A 17234-nucleotide genomic window follows, 5' to 3' on the forward strand; every position below is an offset into this window, starting at 1 on the left:
TCAGACTCCGCCCTCGTACACGTCACTTCCTGGGGAGCGAGGTTGAGGGGGGGATACGGGCGGGGGAGCGGCGGCAGCTCCTCACCTCCACATCCGCCGGAGCAGTGAGGCGAGAGCGGCTGGATCCCGGAGCCGAGCGAAGCGGGCCGGGGGGCGGGATCGGGGCCAGGCCGGGCATGGAGCGCGGGGCCGGGGGGCGCGGCGGGGGCGGCGGCGGCGGCCCGGAGCGGTGAGTGCGGCCGAGCCTGGGGGCGGGCTCCCTCCTCCCTCTCCCTCCTCCTCCTCCCCACAGCGGTCCAGCGGGGGAAGGACCAGGCCGAGGGCTGGGGAGGGGGGCCGGCCGGACCCGACCGTTTCCCGGGCTGGGGGCGCGAGGCCAGGCCGCCGGATGCTGCCCCGGGACAGCCCCGCGGCCCCGGGGACACGCACGGAGTGTGAGAGTGTGACACGGAGAGACAGATGGGGGCGGGTGGGGGGGGCAACGGGACAGGACCCCCCCCCTCGTGTCCCAGCGACAGGGCGAGGTGGGACACATGTAAAGCCCCAAGTGCGCGACCCACGAGGGGTGGGGGGGCCCTCCCTTGTGGGACAGGGAGACCCCGATGGCCAGGGGTAGCCCCGGGCTGGGGGGTCGTCCGCCCCTAGTATTCGCAGCCCAGCATGACAGCCCTGGACCCATGGGCCTCTCCTTGGATCCCCAGCGCTTAGCATGGTGCCTGACACACAGTAGGTGCATAATAAATGCTTATTGCCTAGCTGGCCTGGAGGCCAATCCGGGGCAGGGTGTATCACAGGGTGTGTAAGGCAGCGCTGGTGACAAGCTCCTTGTGGGACAAGACACGGCTTGGAGTCACTGCGTATGATGAGGCACTCCTTGTGTGACTTTGTGTGTGAGACACTGCATGCGAGGAGCTCCGTGGGGGGTGAGACACGGACTGTGACCAGGACATTGTTTATGTGTCAGAAACTGTGATTCTTCTGAAGTGGAGGCCCGGTCTGGTCCAGCCGTCCCCCCCCCCCCCCCCCCCCCCGCAGCTCCAGGATCCCGTAGAAACGGGTTTGGTTCTGCATTTAAAGAAAGCGCTTAACAAGCGGGGCCCCTTCCTTCCTTGGTGGTCTGGCTCTAAGGTGGTGCTTCGGGGACCTAGCTGCCCAGCCTTTGCCCTGGCGGTCTGTCCTCCATGGCTCCTCACCTCTGCCCCTTGGTTTTCTGGGCTTTGCCAGAGAGGCCTTTACCAGGTGCCCCCAGCTGCTAGGGCCTTCCTCTCCGAGATCAGAAAGTGATCACTTTCTGTCTACTCCTTATGTATCTTGTACATGCCTACTGTTCGTGCAAGGTATGTGTTTGCACATTGTCTTCCCTATTAGAATGTAAACTCTTTGAAGGCAGGGACTGTTTTGTGCCTTTCTTTGTATCTCCAGCCTAAGTTAGCACAGTGCTTTCTAGATAGGGAACCTTTAAATAAATGCTTGTTGACTGACTGCGAGATGCTGCATTTGTGTGGCCCTGTGAATGTCACAGGATGTAGGATACAGCATGACGTGGGGTGGACATTGTGGGACACTCATTGTATAACAATGCATTGCTGTGTGTGACAGACAATGTGTATTAAGACATGAAGACATTGTGTCAGAGTGTCAGTGTGTGTGGTGCAGGGAGCTGGGCAGCAGACAGTTCAATAGGACTCTGTGTGTGTGTGTGTGTGTGTGTGTGTGTGTGTGTGTGTGTGTGAGAGAGAGAGAGAGAGAGAGAAAGAGAGAGAAACAGGGTATGTGATCCACACACTGGGTAACATTTATTGTGTGAACAGACACAGGGTGTGTGTGATACTCACTGCTTGCATGCAGCCCTGTGTGCAAATCCCTGGGTGTTGTGTAGTAGACTCCAGGAGCTCGTTTGCCAGTCTGTGCAGGATACAATGCGTGTGATACACAATGTGTGTAGAACACTGGGTATGCGACAAACACACTGTGGGATGATACATGTATATGAAACAGTTGTCTAAGGAGACTGTGCCAATTGCTCTGTGTAAGAGATAGACTATAGGGGACAGTGTGTGTGACAGAATGTAAAACTGACCAGGAAGTTATATGTGATTGTGAGATCCTGAGAGTGAGTGTGTGGCTGGGAGACCCTATTTGAGAGAGATTGTGTGTGATTTTATATGAGTGTTGTGAGGAGAGGGGGCTTGTAGGAGAGATTTCATGGGTGATGCTATAGGGGCTGTATGACAGAGAAAAGGCCAAGTGACATCATGAGTGACAGTATATAACAGTATGTGAGAGACATAGTGTACAGGAGAGGTAAGTGTGTCCAAGTGTGTGTGTGTGTGTGTGTGTGTGTGTGAGATGTGCTCAGTATGTCTATAAGAGGTACAGTTCACAGTATTCATGAAGCCTGGACACAGTGTGTATATATGTATAAGGTATAGTGTATGGTATATGTAGTATGTGGGTATACAACCTGTGAGATTTGTGTACATCATGTGAAGTGTTATAAGAATGTGTGTGGTGAGGGGAAGGTGATGGGCAGCCATATATGTGTGGGAGAGAAGCCCTGTGTATGCACCTGTATGGATGTGTGTGTGGTGTGTGTGTGTGTGTGTGTGTGTTTATGACAGAAAAAAAGTACCCTAGGTATGAGACTGCTTGTGAGCAGGAGCTCTATGCAATCTACATGGCAGATTGTGTGAGGAAAAGTGATCAGTGTTTCTGTGGTTTGTGTGTGCATGAGAAAGAGATGCATGTAGTGTGAATGGGTACAATGCGTGCATATGAGAGATACGTATGGAAGCTGAATAATATGTCAGCGTTTGCATGTGTGTTTGAGGAAGTATGTTTGTGTAAGGAAAAGTGTGGCTCCATCTGTGTGCAGCTGTTGTGAGCATGTGTTTGTGAGGATATCGATCTGGGAATGAGGTGCGTGTCTCTGTTGTGAAGAGTACAATGTGTTGGACATCTGGGGGATGCGGCATGTTCGGGGGCGATATCTCTGTCAGGTAGATGTAACAGATCTGTCTGCTGGCGCTGAACACTCTTGCTTTCTCTGTGGGAAGCTCTCCCTACTTTGTGCTAGTTGTTTTGTGGGCACTTGGGGGGGTGGTCTCTAAACAGCAGGCATTGCTTGATTTGGAAAGCTGAGGCAGGAGGGTGTAATGGAGTTCCCTTAGCTCAGAGCCACCCCCCAGGAGTTCCTGTGAGCTTACTGCTGCTCAGAGGCAGGGGAGATCTTGAGTGGTGGATTTGGAGTCAGAGGACTTGGGTTCGAATTGCATCTCCGCCACTTAATTGCCTTTGTGATCTCCAGCAAGTCCCTTCCCTTTGGAATTCAGCCTCCCCTTCTGTCATAAGGCCCCTTCTAGATCGAAAGCCTCTGTTCTGCTCCTAATCAGTTGAAGTCACCCAAGGCTTCATTCTTACCCTTTCTCCTGTGTGCCAGCTCTCACCTTCCTGCTTTCCTTCCCCCAGATTTCCCCCTAGTCTCCTTGTGTGGATGGTGAATGCCTCCGGATTCCTTCACAGTCCTGCCATCGCCACCCGGGTGGGAGACAAGAGCCCAAGAGCTCCTGCTTTTGCCTGGGTTTGGGCTTTTGAGCACCCTGGGCATAGTGCGTCTTTTCGGACACTGTTCTCATGGCCTCCTCTCTTCCTCCTCTGCCCCACAGGCCTTCCCTAGCCGGAGCTTGGAGGAGAACGGCCCGGGTGCCCCTTCTGGCTGGGCTCGGACCACAATGGTTCCCTGCCCAGCTCTCCTAACAGGCACTTTGTACAGGGTGGAGGCTGAGGGGAAGCACCGCACAGTCTTTCCCATTTGTGTTTTGGAAAACAAAAAATAAAAAGCAAATTCTGCTTTGAAGACATTGTATCCCCGCAGCCTTGGATCTGGGGTCCTCCCTCACAGAAGCGTGACTCTCTCTTCGCCATGAACGGCCTCTCCATCAGCGAACTCTGCTGCCTCTTCTGCTGCCCACCCTGTCCTGGCCGAATCGCAGCCAAATTGGCCTTCCTGCCTCCAGAGCCTACTTACTCCCTTGTGGCCGAGCCCGAGCCGGGTTCCAGTGGAGGGGGCTCCACCCCGGGGCGGGGTTCTGGGGGGGCCCTGGGCCGCTGGAAATTGCACCTGACAGAGAGAGCTGACTTCCAGTATACACAGCGTGATCTAGACACGACTGAAGTCTTCTTTACCAAGAGCAGTCGGGGGAACAGAATTTCCTGTATGTATGTCCGCTGTGTGCCAGGGGCCAGGTAAGTGTCCTCAAGAAAGCCTGGCAGCCTTGATTGGCTTTGGGGCCTTTTCTGGCCATTTGGGGTTTCCATGGAGCTGGCTTCTTCTTGCTTTAAACCCTCATTGAAGGTGTGTGTATGTATGTGTTTTAAACATTCAGTTTGAAAACGTGTGGTAAAGTAACTCACATTTCTCTAAAGTCTTTTCCTAACAATAACCCAGTGAAGTGTGGGTAGTGCAGGTAGGGTTGTCCTGCTCTGCAGATGAAGAAGCTGAGGCCCGTGGCTTAGCAATTATCTACGCCAGGATGAGGATGCCCAGAAAGGCCCGGGCACCTGCTTTTCTGGTTAGAAGCTTGTAGGTGTGAGGAAGACTTGATGAGTGGCATCTGGCCTGGCCCTGTGATGGGGGCACCAATGGAGCATAGCATTAGTCAGTGTTTCTATTAATAAAAGATGTGTGTCACTCATCCAAGGCACTGGTTTCTTCTGCCTTGGGACTCTGCCCTCCCTCTGCCCCTTCAGGCATTGTTGCCCTTTTTGGTACCTGATGGACGTTGCCAGTGTTGGGGCATGGCTCCGTGGGCTTTTTCTAGGAGGAGAGGGATGCGCTGGGGGCCCGTAGTTTGTTTACGTTGTGTGTGTGCACTGCACGTGGGTGTCTCGGAGCCAGCCCCTTTAGGGGACGGAGAGACTTGGCTTTGGGTCCTGGGCAAATCACTTACCTTCTCCTAGCTCAAATGAAGGCCTCACATTAGTTAATGGGTGAGCCAAGGCTGGGCATTCAGGTTCAGAAGTTCTCGGTGATTATTGGTCATTTTTAGAGAGCTTTCTATTTTGCCAAAGCCTTCCGCAGTCAACAAATTGAAGACTTTGGCTCAGGGCCTTTTATGCAGGAGACTCACATTCTAATAGGGTGAAAGATGGGCGTGATACAAGGTGGAAGAGGCGCAGCCGCCTGAGAGCCACCCAGGAAGGCCTGAGTCTGAGTCCTACTTCTGGCGCACTCTTGCTGGGTAACCCTCGTCCAGTCATTTCATTAACTGCAGGGCTCCAGGCAGCTTTCTACTGAGGTGCGGACTTGACTATACCAGTAATATCACAGGGCAAGCCCCATCCCTATAAGGGAGGCCATGATAGGGGTGGAAGAGAAATACAAAGATGATTCTAAGAAAATCTAACGAGAAAGATCGCTTTTATTGGTGGCAGTAGAGAAGGTTTTGTGAAGGAGACGAGCCCCTACGCTGAGCCTTCAAAGAACAGAGAGGTTTTTCCAGGCTGGAACGTTGACTAGGTAAAAAGGGGATGAACTGGAATAAGGCTGGAAAGGTAGATCGGCCCTCCATTGGAGAGGCCCTGACGTTCCAAGCCTTGGGGTTAGCTTCGATCTCACAGGCATAGGGAGCCACCCAAGGTTCTTGAGCAAAGGACTGACTAGTCAGGACTGTGCCGCAGAAAGACTGTTTTGGCAGCCGTGCTGAGACACGAGAGGCCGGAGGCTTGGAGAGAACAGGGCACATTTGTGCAGCATTTTATAGCTCTTATCTCATTTGAATCTCACAATAACCTTGTAAAGTCACATACCAATAGTAATGCGAATATTCCCATTTTAATAGTGGAGCAGACTAAGGCCTAGCCAAATCCTGGGTCAGTGGGCCAAGCCAAGACCAGAGCTAGCTCTCTGTCCTTACATCTGATCTAGTGCTCTTTCTGTCACATATTTTCCCTTGGTGGGATTGCTTTACTCACTTAGCAGGCAGTTCTGTCGGTGCCAGTCCATTCCTTCCAGAGCAGACTCCAGCAGCAGCCCCTATTCCTGGGACAACATGCCCCTTCGAAGAGGCTCTCTCTTTACAGTGATGCTGGAGTCCTTTTGGCCCTCCCATCCCCTTAGACCTGTCCCCAGGATTGGTCCTAGCCAGTTGGCTTCGGCCCCAGCAGCCAGAGAAAAAGTCCAGCCTGATTGGGAACAGAAGAAAACAAGACATAAGGAAGAACACTGGGTCCCAGATAGGGCACTGGCACCTTCTGGGGTGTCCCAGACTCCCTGGGCTTCTTCCTTCCCTTTCTTTTAGTTGGTGCTGAATCAGTGTTGGTGAAACTGAATTGGCAATATGGAGAGGGGAGCTGGCAGGTAGCCTGGGCACTAGATGCTTATGGTGATGAGTGAGAGAAAGGCAGTGGATACATTTAGGCCAGTGGCATGTAGCTCAGTCATACATACATGTGTGCCCACGTGTGTGTGCGCATGTGCAGAGAATCCATGCCTAAGCAGCTAGCTGGTGGGACCTGGAGTCAGCAGACCTATCTTCTAATCTCAGCTCTGCCACTTATTGGCTATCGGAATTTGGGAAGTCACGTAAGTTGCCTCCCAAGCTATAGTGAAACTTGTACTATCTCACGGCAAAGTAAGATTTGTACACCTTGAGGTGGCCTACAGACTGGAGTCGTCGTTGTTGTTTACGCTGATAACCAGCATGCATCTGGATGTGGGGCACATGTCTGGGCCAGCCACCTCCTGACACCTACTAACCTGCTCCTCGGGCTTGGTTAGGGAGGTTTTTAAATTGCTTATTTGTCTTTGGGACCCCGTAAGAGCTGAAAGTGCTGAGGGGGAAGAGCAGCTGCCAGAGAAAGTGAATTCTTTGCTTTGGGTCTTTGGAGGCATTGAGGTTAGGTGGGTAGCAGGTCTGCTCTGCTCCAGGTCAGTGCCTCTCCTGAAGGGCAGGAGCCTGCAGTGACCAGGACTCTCCTTCTCATCCCTGCCAGGTTCACAGTTCTGTTTTCCCATGGCAATGCAGTGGACCTGGGCCAGATGAGCAGCTTCTACATTGGCCTGGGCACCCGCATCAATTGCAACATCTTCTCTTATGACTACTCAGGCTACGGGGTGAGCTCAGGAAAACCCTCGGAGAAGAATCTCTATGCTGATATCGATGCTGCTTGGCAGGCCCTTCGGACCAGGTGAGTGCCTGCAGGCGGGAGCTCCAGGGAGGGAGGATCCCCTGTGGGGTGGCAGGAAGAAGAGGGCACCCCAGATCACTGAGCAGAGCCAGGATAGGGCTACACTGCCAGGAACACCACTTGCCCCAGGAACACTCTGACTCCCAGCTTGCGGAGTCAGTCAGAGGAGTTGTTTTCAAGGAGCTGAGGAGCAAACTTAGTGATTTGCCCAGGGTCAAACAGCTAGTAGCTAGCAGACTGCAGATTTGAACTCAAGTCTTGGTGATTCAAAATCTGGTTCTTTTTTCCCCACACCATGCTGCCTCTTATCTTTCTTTCTCCACCCTTAATACCTTTTAGGATTTAATCCATTGTTCCATTCTAGCTAGTTGGCCTTTCTCCCAGCCCCAAACTGATAGGTACTGCTTCCCACCCCACCATGCTGTACCCTAGCCATGCTGGTCTCATGTGTCCCTTAATCACCAGCATCATCCTGACTCCCACCCCCTTGTACATCTTCCCCTGCCTTGGAATACTCTCTCCATCCTGTCTTCTTCCAAACCCTACCGACCTCAAGTTGGGCCCAAGTCCTTGTTGTCCCTGAACATCTCAGACTATATTGTGTCCTCCTTCTTCTAAACTCTGACAACACATATTAAATTTGTGTTGTGTATATGCTACTTTATATTATAGAGAAAGGGAGAGGTACCTCAGGGTTGGAAAAGGACATACTGCTTCCATTTTCAAAAAAGAGACTAGAGTTTACAAATTGCAGGCCAGAAAGCCTGACTTCCTGATTGCCTTTGGTTTCCGGGAAGGTTCTAGAATATATTATTAAAGTATATATTATTAAGTTAAATGTGTTAACCATATTAAAAATATAGCTAGTGGACATCTAGAAATCTATTATCACAGAGAACCAGTCAATCAACAGACAGTTATTAAGCATCTACTGTGTTCCCAGAAAAATAAAAATTCAGAAATGAGACAGTCCTAAGAAGCTTATATTTTACTAGAAGGATATAACTTGTTCACAGATAAGGAAATGAAGGATATCTATATCTTGAAGGAAGTAGCCTTTGAGCTGAAGAGCCTGAAATTCTAGTTCTAGGAGTTCAGAAGTTCTAGGAGTTCCAAGAGGTAGAGATGAGGAAAACATTCCTGGCAGTGTGGACATCCCCAGTAGAAGCTGGAAATGGGATGTCCCATAGAGTAAACAGCACATAGGCCTGTTTGGCCAAATAGAGCAGGTAAGGAGAAGGGGTGAAATATAATCAGCTTAGGCTGGCTCAGTAGAAGAGATGGTTAGGGACCCTGGAGGCTCAGGCCTGGCATGGCTGGGTATGAAGAAAGAAAAGTCGGGGGCCAGATAAGGCAGCTTTGATCTAGGCAGTTTGTGACCTAGACTCATAGAAATTAGGTGTAGAGCCATAAGGAAGTAGTTTGTCATGCTCTTCCCGTTAGTAATGGTAACGTTTATTATTCTTCAAGTAAATGATGGAAAATGGTGGCTGCATTGTGCATTTGATGGTGGGACAGTTGGTGAGATCCCCGTGTTGGCTAGGTTCTGTGTCCTCCTGGGATGTGTCGTTGGGCGGTGCTGGCTAGATTGAGGGTTTGAGGGGAGGTTTCCCCGAGTTCCCAGACTTGGGTTGGGGGCAGGGTTGCTAGAGATGCTGCTGATGGGCGTGGCTCCTGGTGGTGAGAGGAAAGTTGACAGCAGGGCAGTTGGTACGCTCCCAGACTAACCTTATTCCTTTTTTCACTGGTTCCCAAACTGGGCCATCAGGGGAATGAGAGATCGGGCTTAGGGGGAATCAAGCAGGGCATTGAACAGAGTCTCTCATGCTCTTCTCTTGGAAGAGATGGCGAGATGTGGGCCGGGCGACAGCAGTTAGATGGGTTTAGAACTGGCTGAGGTTTGGAGGCAGTCTGGAGGGCCGTTCGGGTAGGGTTTCTCATCTGTTCTTAGTTCCGGGTTGAACAGCTTCATCAGTTCCTGAGACAAGAGCATGGACAACATGCTCATCATATTTGTGGGTGATGGATCTGGGAGGGGTCGTGAGCACCCTGTAAGACACGGTCAGGTGATCCTGACAGGCCCGGACAGTGGGTGGAATTACACCGGATGATGTAGCCTAGAGATAACAGAAAGCCTTTTACTCGGGTTCAAAAAGTCACCTTTTTATTGTATAGGATGAAGGAGGGGCTTGGCTAGGCTGCAGTTCATCTGAAGATAGAGCACAGATTTTAGGGGACTCTGAGCTTACCATGAGCAGCCGGCAGCGTGAATGTAGTCTTGGACTACTTTAGGAGAGACGTGGGGTCTGGGTGCCGGGAGCTCAGGGTCCCCTTGTGCTTGGCTCCTGGTCAAACCACGTCCTGCAGTGCTGGGTTCACTTCTGGGCGCCACCTTTGAGGAAGAGGATCAGTACTCCACAGGAAGGCCTTGACTGCAGATCTGTCGAAAGAACAGGGGTGTTTAGACTCACACGGGGTGACATAGCTGCCTTCGAGGATTTGGATGGCTGTTTGCTGGAGGAGGAAGGCAACAGCTTAGAAGCTGAAAAGAGGCCAGCTTGAAGAGCTGTCACCCCCACCCACCCACCCACTGGAATGGGCTGACTGAGGGAGGGTCCCACTTGGGAGGACTGTGTAGAAAGGTGCTGCCTTGGGTGTAGGAGGGCCCAGATGGCCACTGGCATCCTTTCCAACCTCCAGCTCGAGGATGGGCCCCCTTAGGGCAAGGATTCTTTTTTCCTGAGGCTAGGAATTCGGTTAGCCTGAGCACAGACTTGGTAGAGTCAGTGTACTTTGAGCTTTAGAGCTGGCAGTACGGTATAGTAGTAGTAGTAGAAGTCCTGGTATCAAGAAGGCCTGAGTTCAAATCTTATCTCTCACCATGTGACTGACCAACCGACCAAATGACCATGGGCAAATCATTTTGCCTTGCTGAGCCTCAGTTTCCGCACTAATAAAATGGGCATAATGGATAATAGTACCTGAGGTTCCTACCTCACAGGTTGTTGTGGGGCTCAGGTGATGTCATACACTTTGCAAACCTCAAAAATCAATATATTAGTCAATGGTCAATCTCGTTATTTTTATTAGTATTATAAGGATACATATGTATGCATATATATATATATATATATATATATATATATATATATATATATGGAGAGAGTCCAGCTCCTTCATTTTTTTTTCAAAGCAAGAAACTGAGGCCCCTAGAGAAGTAACTTGCCCTAAATTCCATATGTAATCAGTAAGGCTAGGATTTGAACCCAGGTCTTCCCTTCTAGTTCACACCTTCAATGTTTAATGAAATCTTTGCAGGTAAAGCCAGCTTCCAGGTGCATAATCAGGGCTAGTAGAGGGGGGAAAATCAGCTGACCCCCCTGTGAAGAGGCCACTGCAAAAGATCAGAGTCTCACCACTCCCTCTGCTGGGAGTGACTCCCGGGTTGTCTGTTCAGAGTCTAGGGTCTAGGTTCCCAAGTTGGTGATACCGCCCCCTGAGGGGTGCTGGAACAATCCAGGGGGGTAAGTATTTTTTTGAAATGATGCAAATTTCAAAAGTACCATTAAAGGGTTAAAGAAAGATTTTTTTTGGTGGGGGGAGCCTGCTAACTAATTTTTTTTTAAAGGGGGCAGTAGGCCAAACAAGTTGGGAACCTCTGCTGTAGGTGAACCTGGATTTGGAGTTAGAAGGAGTCTAGAAGGCCATCTGGTTCAGCCCCTTCATTTTACAGGGTCACCCAGGTTGTAAAAAGGAGAACTAGGATTTGAACCCAGGACCTCTGCCTTTAAACCCATTGTACTGGCTCCCCTGTGCAGGCTTTACCTACCTCAGCATAGCTGCTGAGAGAGGCAGCATGGTAGAAAGACTGCTGCAGTTGAGTTTTGGAGGTCTGGGTACAGACCCCGCTGTGCTGTTTACTAGCTGTGAGACCTTGGCAGGTTACTCTGGATCTCATTTTCTGGCTGTCAGTTTGGATTCCTCCTTACTCTCAGTTACCAGTGTCCAGTTCACAGACTGAATCTCCCGGCCTGAGGGCAGGGTGGGGTGGGGAGGGGAGTGGAAAAAATAGAGCTAGTCAGGTTCCTGCTTTTCCCATGAGCGCCTTTAAGGATTCCAAATCGCTTCCTCTCTCTGACCCTCCCCCTTCCAGTCTCCCCTACCTGGGCCCAGCCCCCAGCAGGAGCATACCCAGTGCCCTGCCCTTCCTGAGCACCCAACTTGAAGGCTGGAAGTACCCCCTGCCCCAACCGGTTCCACTAGCTCCCAGGACCCAAGGGGGCAGAGGGTGGGAAGCAGCAGCTGGCAATTGGAGCCTGAGGGTGGACTAGGGTGGGGGAGGCTGGCAAGTCCACCGTTGCCAAGGAAACCTGCTGGGCACTGTTCCTAGGCACCAGCTCACCACCACCACCGTCAGCAGAAGTTCCCCCTAAGGCTGTTGTAGTTATGGGGGTGTATATGAAGGGCTGTGAGAGTGGTGCCAGAGCCTAGGCCACACCCCCAGCTGGGAGCTGACTCAGTAGCCAGATAGAGGTGGCCTGGGCACTCCATCCATGGTGGGCAGCAGGTGGTCCTAGCCTGGGCGCTTCATCCTCTAAATGGATCTTTCATCTTCTCCCTTCACGCCTCTTCCTTTCCTTTCACTCAGCCTCAAACCTTTCTCTTTGGGGAATCAGAGAGAGAGGTCCTGGGAGAGGCTCAATTCCTTCATCTCTGGCAGGCCTCCTCAGAGTCTTGAGAGACCTGAATAGAAGCTTAAGCAACAGCACAGGTCCTAGAGCTGATTGTGACCATAAATGCGCATGGCTGTTATAGCACTTTATTACAAAGCACTTCCCTTACAACAGATGACTGGAGGTAGGCAGCCCAGGTTTTATCGTCTCCATTTCATGAAGGAGGTAAGCAAGGCCCCGAGAGGTGGAGTACCCTGCCTGCAGCACACAGCTAGTAATTGGGGGACCTGGGCCTTGAATGCCCATCTACAAGGGCCACGTTTTTTTCCCCATTATATCTCTACTGTCCTCCGTGTAATGATCACCCTTCACATTCTGATTGTTACAAAGTGTCGCCATGTTCATTACTGAATTGGGTCCCTGGGGCATTCCTTCAAGGCTGACAGAGTAAGTGGTGTTAGCCTCATTTTGCTGTTGAGAAAACCAATACCTACATAGGGAAAAGAACTTACCAAGGTCACAGAGTCAGTGGCAGAGCCAAGGATTGAACCCCAGTCCCATGACTACAATTTGGCTCTTTCCAGTGTACTATGTGACTATTAAAGACAGCAGACTACCCACTCCATTTATTCAGTGGGCACAGAAATTTATTTCTACTACCCCAGCTGCCTAATCCCGAGGGTTTTCCCAATCTTCCTCAAGGGCTTTGAGATCCTTGGAAGACAGGCTAGGTTACAGTGAAACCATGTTCTCCACCCCAGCTGGGGATGACAATATCGCCGCCTACTGGTGATCCTGAGAGAGGACTCGTTCCTTTCACAAAAGAGCTCATCAGGCAGGCAGGCAGTCCTCAAGCATTTACTTCTCACATCCTTTGTCCTACAAATAAGACATGGCCCTGCTTTGGAGAAGCTCCCAGTCTAATAATTATACCTAATTATAGAAAACTGAAGTTGGAAGCTGTCTCGGGGGTGATTTTGCCTAATCTTTCCAACATACAAGCTGTGTAACCTGCACTTAACCACTGCCATTGATGGGGAAATGATGAGCTCACGAGGAAGCCACTTCCATTTTTGACTTTTCTGTTTGTTGGGGAAGTTCTTTATGTTGAGGTGAAATTTCCTTCCCTAAAATTTCTGCCCAAACACGTGCATGAACAACTAACCATTTGAGGCAACACATACGACTGGCCGAACAAAAGGGCTGTAGCTCAAGGCGTGATCTTTGGGGGCTGAAGTGGTCAGGGAAAGCGTCCCAGAGAAACAGGATCTGAGCTGGCCTTGAAAGATGTGTACAGGAAAAGAGGAGGCGCTGCCCTCCAAACGAGGATTTGGATGTAGCATTCCCCATCTCCCCTTTGCCTAGCCCACTGTTCCTTTGCAGGGCAGGAAGGAATGAAAGGCAGCTTTAATACTTCATGGTCATGGTACTAGGCACATCAGGATACCTCCCTGAGCCTTGGTTTTCTCATCTGTAAAATGGTGATAATAATAGGGTTGTAAGGAAAGGTTTATTTGTAAACCTTAAGCAGCATAAAATATGAAGAAGTTGTTATCATCATCATTATTAATAGAAATAAAAAGTAGTCTTAACAGTCTGAAGAGCTGGAATTTCTGGCCGCTGTGAAGCTAGCTGTGGACTTAAGCGGGTCAGCTCCCCTGGTCCTTTGGAAGGATGCACCAGGCATCATGACGTTACAGGAGGAGCGCTGGGAGTTGGTACTTGGGTTCAAATCCTTGCTGGCTCCCTGTGTGACCATGGCAAGTCACTTAGCCTCTCCAAACCTTCATTTCCTCACATATAAAATGAGGTCACCCACACTTGTTATCACAGGGTAGTTGTGTGGCTCTGCATACCCTCAAATGGGTATAAAGTATTATGTGAGATTTAAAAAGCTGTACAAATAAAAGGGGTATTGTTGTTCTTATCATCCTTCTACCAGAATCCTCTTCTGATGCCTCCTCCTAGTATGGAGGTAACCCTGGGCTCTCAGGGTGATTCCCACTCTGGTAAATCCTGCTAAGCTGGAAAGCTTCAAGCACAGGCCTAGCTGGCCATGCAGAGAGTGCACGCACGCGCACGCGCGTGTGTGTGTGTGTGTGTGTGTGTGTGTGTGTGTGTGTGTATGTGCACACACTTACACGTATACCCATGTATTGTTGGGGCTTATTACCAGAATAGCTACAGCAACCTCAACAACCCTATGCTAATCCCAGAGGAGTTCTGATCTGCATTGGTGATGGACTGGTGGACCCACACCAAAGAGAGCCCAGGTCTTTAAAGCAGGGAGAAGCCAGTAGAGAGACTGGTGTAGTGGAGGGAGTGCTGGATTTGGAGTCCAGAGGGCCTTGTGGGGAGCCCATTCTGCTGCTTACGGCCTGGGTGACCTCCCTTTCTGAGCCTCATCTGGACACTGGGTGGGGTTGACTCAATGACTTCTGAGGTTCCTTCCAGCTCTCGATCAATGCTTCTGTTATATTTGGGGGAGGGCAGATCTGGGCCCAACAAATGACTCGGCCACCCCTCTCCACCAGGTATGGCATCAGCCCAGAGAACATCATCTTGTATGGGCAGAGCATCGGAACAGTGCCCACCGTGGACCTGGCCTCGCGCTACGAGTGTGCTGCTGTGGTGCTGCATTCCCCCCTCACGTCAGGCATGAGGGTTGCCTTCCCCGATACCAAGAAGACCTATTGCTTTGATGCCTTTCCCAAGTGAGGGAATTCCCCCAACAGAGGGCATCTTGGGGCCAGGTGGGGTGGGACCTGCTTCTTCCCCAGAGAGGCCAACATTAGGGTTTGGAGGGCCCTGGGTTCAAATCCCAGCTCCAGCACCTCAGGAAGATGCTTTGTGAACCTTAAAGTGCTATAGCAATGTGAGTAGTACAAAGGACGTTGGCCAGGTTGGCATCAGGGGAATCTCCATAGCCCTAAAAAAGCAGATGGAGGCCCTGCTGGCATCCCGTCATCCTTAGATGCCCTGAGACATCTGGAGATAATTCCCCCCGCCCCCCCACGTCATAGTTGCACCAAGCCCCGGCCCAGTCCGATTCCAGCTGAGGGTCTCCATATGTCAGTCTGATTCTTAACCTGGAGCTCTCTTTGGAAGGGTGGGGTGGTGGTGGTATTTTTACCTAGTGGCCAGAGCAGAGTGCCCCCCCCCAAAAAAAAATTAACTCATGAAACGCCTAGCATATTTGAGTCCTGGCTTTAGGTTTGGGTCCCAGTTTTGCATCTTAGTAGCTGCATGACCCTGAGCTAGACAGCCTTGGTGGGCCGTAGTGTCATAATAGCAGCACATGGCTCTATAGCACATTAACATACTCAAGTGTGCAGTAGGCAATGCAAGTAAAATCCCCATTTTATAGATAAGGAAACTTGAGATCTAAGAGAAATGAATTGCCCAGGGTCACACGGCTCCAGTAAGTAGCTAAGCTAGTATTCAACCCCATGGCTCAGCTGGCCTCAAACCCAGCACTTTTCCCCATTATTTCCCCGTATGCAGGGTATGGGGCAGGGCAAATGAGGTGAGCCAGTGGAAGCCAGTGGGAAGCATGGTGGACTTGGGGTCAGAGGACCTGGGCTTCATCTTTCCTTACCTACAAACCCAGCATCGAACTTGTTGACATCTGAGGGCTCTAGAACCGTCTTAACACCAGCACATTTCAATTATCTTATCATTTCTGCCACCGTAGGGGGAAAAGACAATTTGGGGGGGTGGGAGTGGGGGTGGAGTGATAAGAAGGGAGACCTAGCCAATAAAACTGGGGATTGAACGTCCCCACAGTCCACAGTGGGGGAGTTCTAGCGTCCAAATCTAGGTACAGAATGGGGTGGGGGGATGGTCTGTATTTTGGGTTCCTGGAGGTACCCCCAAACCAAGCCTGACCCATCTATCCCCCTCCCCACAGCATTGAGAAGGTCTCCAAGATCACATCGCCTGTGCTGATAATCCACGGTACTGAGGATGAGGTGATTGACTTCTCCCATGGACTAGCACTGTATGAGCGCTGCCCGAAAGCGGTGGAGCCACTTTGGGTGGAGGGTGCTGGGCACAATGACATCGAGCTCTATAGCCAATACTTGGAGCGTCTTCGAAAGTTCATCTCACAGGAGCTGACAAACCAGCGCAACTGATGCCCCCAGTGAGCCCCTCGAGGCAACACGGGCATCGACAGCTGACAGGCCCAGGGAAGCTCCTGGGAGCTTGGGAGCACTGCTGAGGAGGGAGAACTCAACAGGGTCAGCCCGCTGGAGGACTGGGAAGTGGGGAGGACTGCCCACCCCGGGGCTTGCCTCCCGATCTGGTGCCCATGGCCTCTTCTGACATCCACTCCCCTTCCAGGAGAGGGGAGGGACAGAATGACCCCCATCTTTCTCCCCACAAAGTCCGCAGTGATGACCCCAAACCGCTGCTAATACTGGGGCGCCCCCACCACCTGGGAGGGGCTGGGCAGTCCAAACCCCTCCTCTCCTGCTTCCCTTCCCTCTACCAGGACAATAGCAATAATCCATCTGCCAAGTGTGGTAGGGGAGGACCTCAGTGGACCTCATTCTTCCCCACCTCCCTTCCCCCAAATCCCAAATTCCTGGGAAGGCAGTGACTGCATGAGAAACACCTGCCCTCCCTCCCCCCACAGCTCTCTCTGCCAATCAGGGAGGGGTATTCCTACCACACTCCAAGCCCCAATGTGGTTCCCTCCCAGCAGGGCCCTTCATGATTTCAGACACCCAAACTCCCTTCCCAACTGTCCCCAATATGTACAGATATACAGATAGACAGAAATATATCTGCATTCATTTTGGAAGCAAAACAAATTAAAGATTTAAAATTTTACAGTCCCCCCCCCTTTACATTTCTTTCTGTTGAACTTTTTTCTTATAGGTAATTTTTCAAAGTGATCACTACTGGGTCAACACAACAGCAGGTATTATTGCCATTTAACAGATAAGGAAACTGAGGCAAAGAGCTTTGGAAGAACTTGATCTAGAACTCAAGTGTAGGAGAAATTGCCTTATGTTCTTTATACCTTTTCTCCTCCTTTCCCTGGCCTATTTTGACTGGCCATCCAAAAGATGGTAGCTCATGGATAGGATCAGAATACCTCAGGGGGGACAAAGGAATTTCCTTGGCCACTCTGGGCCATGCTTTCTGGAGGTGAACATCATATCCCCTGGGGGCACTTGGTCCAAGGAGTACAGCAGCTCTAAGGAAGGAATCCTCATGGGTACATAATACAAGGAGAATCCTGAGAAGATGTGGGTCAGAGGCTGGCCTAGTCTCTGCTTGGGCTGACCAAAGCTCTTGCCCTGGGTCCCCTACCTTTGTGACCTCAGAAAAGACCCCATGTCTGGTCCTCAGGTTCCCTCTCTG

The 17234-nt window shown here is 51.0% G+C and overlaps 1 protein-coding gene across 2 annotated transcripts in view; it reads left to right on the plus strand.

Annotated features, from left to right (window-relative positions):
• Positions 1–16702, plus strand: part of ABHD17A (abhydrolase domain containing 17A, depalmitoylase) — a 31959-nt gene extending 15257 nt beyond the window's left edge. The window contains exons 1-5 of one of the 2 annotated variants that reach the window (XM_021008977.2): positions 133–229; positions 3666–4245; positions 6994–7188; positions 14396–14575; positions 15772–16702. In XM_021008977.2, coding sequence (XP_020864636.1) covers positions 3923–4245; positions 6994–7188; positions 14396–14575; positions 15772–15997 — 924 coding nt within the window. In that variant the 5' untranslated portion in view covers positions 133–229; positions 3666–3922 and the 3' untranslated portion in view covers positions 15998–16702. Of the gene's footprint in view, positions 1–132; positions 230–3665; positions 4246–6993; positions 7189–14395; positions 14576–15771 lie in introns of those variants that run through there. The other variant, XM_021008978.2, reaches the window with a different exon arrangement.
• The last annotated feature ends 532 nt before the right edge of the window (positions 16703–17234 follow it).

This window comes from Phascolarctos cinereus, unplaced genomic scaffold, assembly GCF_003287225.1.
Source record: "Phascolarctos cinereus isolate Bilbo 61053 unplaced genomic scaffold, phaCin_HiC Scaffold_4;HRSCAF=312, whole genome shotgun sequence".
Lineage (NCBI taxonomy): Eukaryota > Metazoa > Chordata > Mammalia > Diprotodontia > Phascolarctidae > Phascolarctos > Phascolarctos cinereus.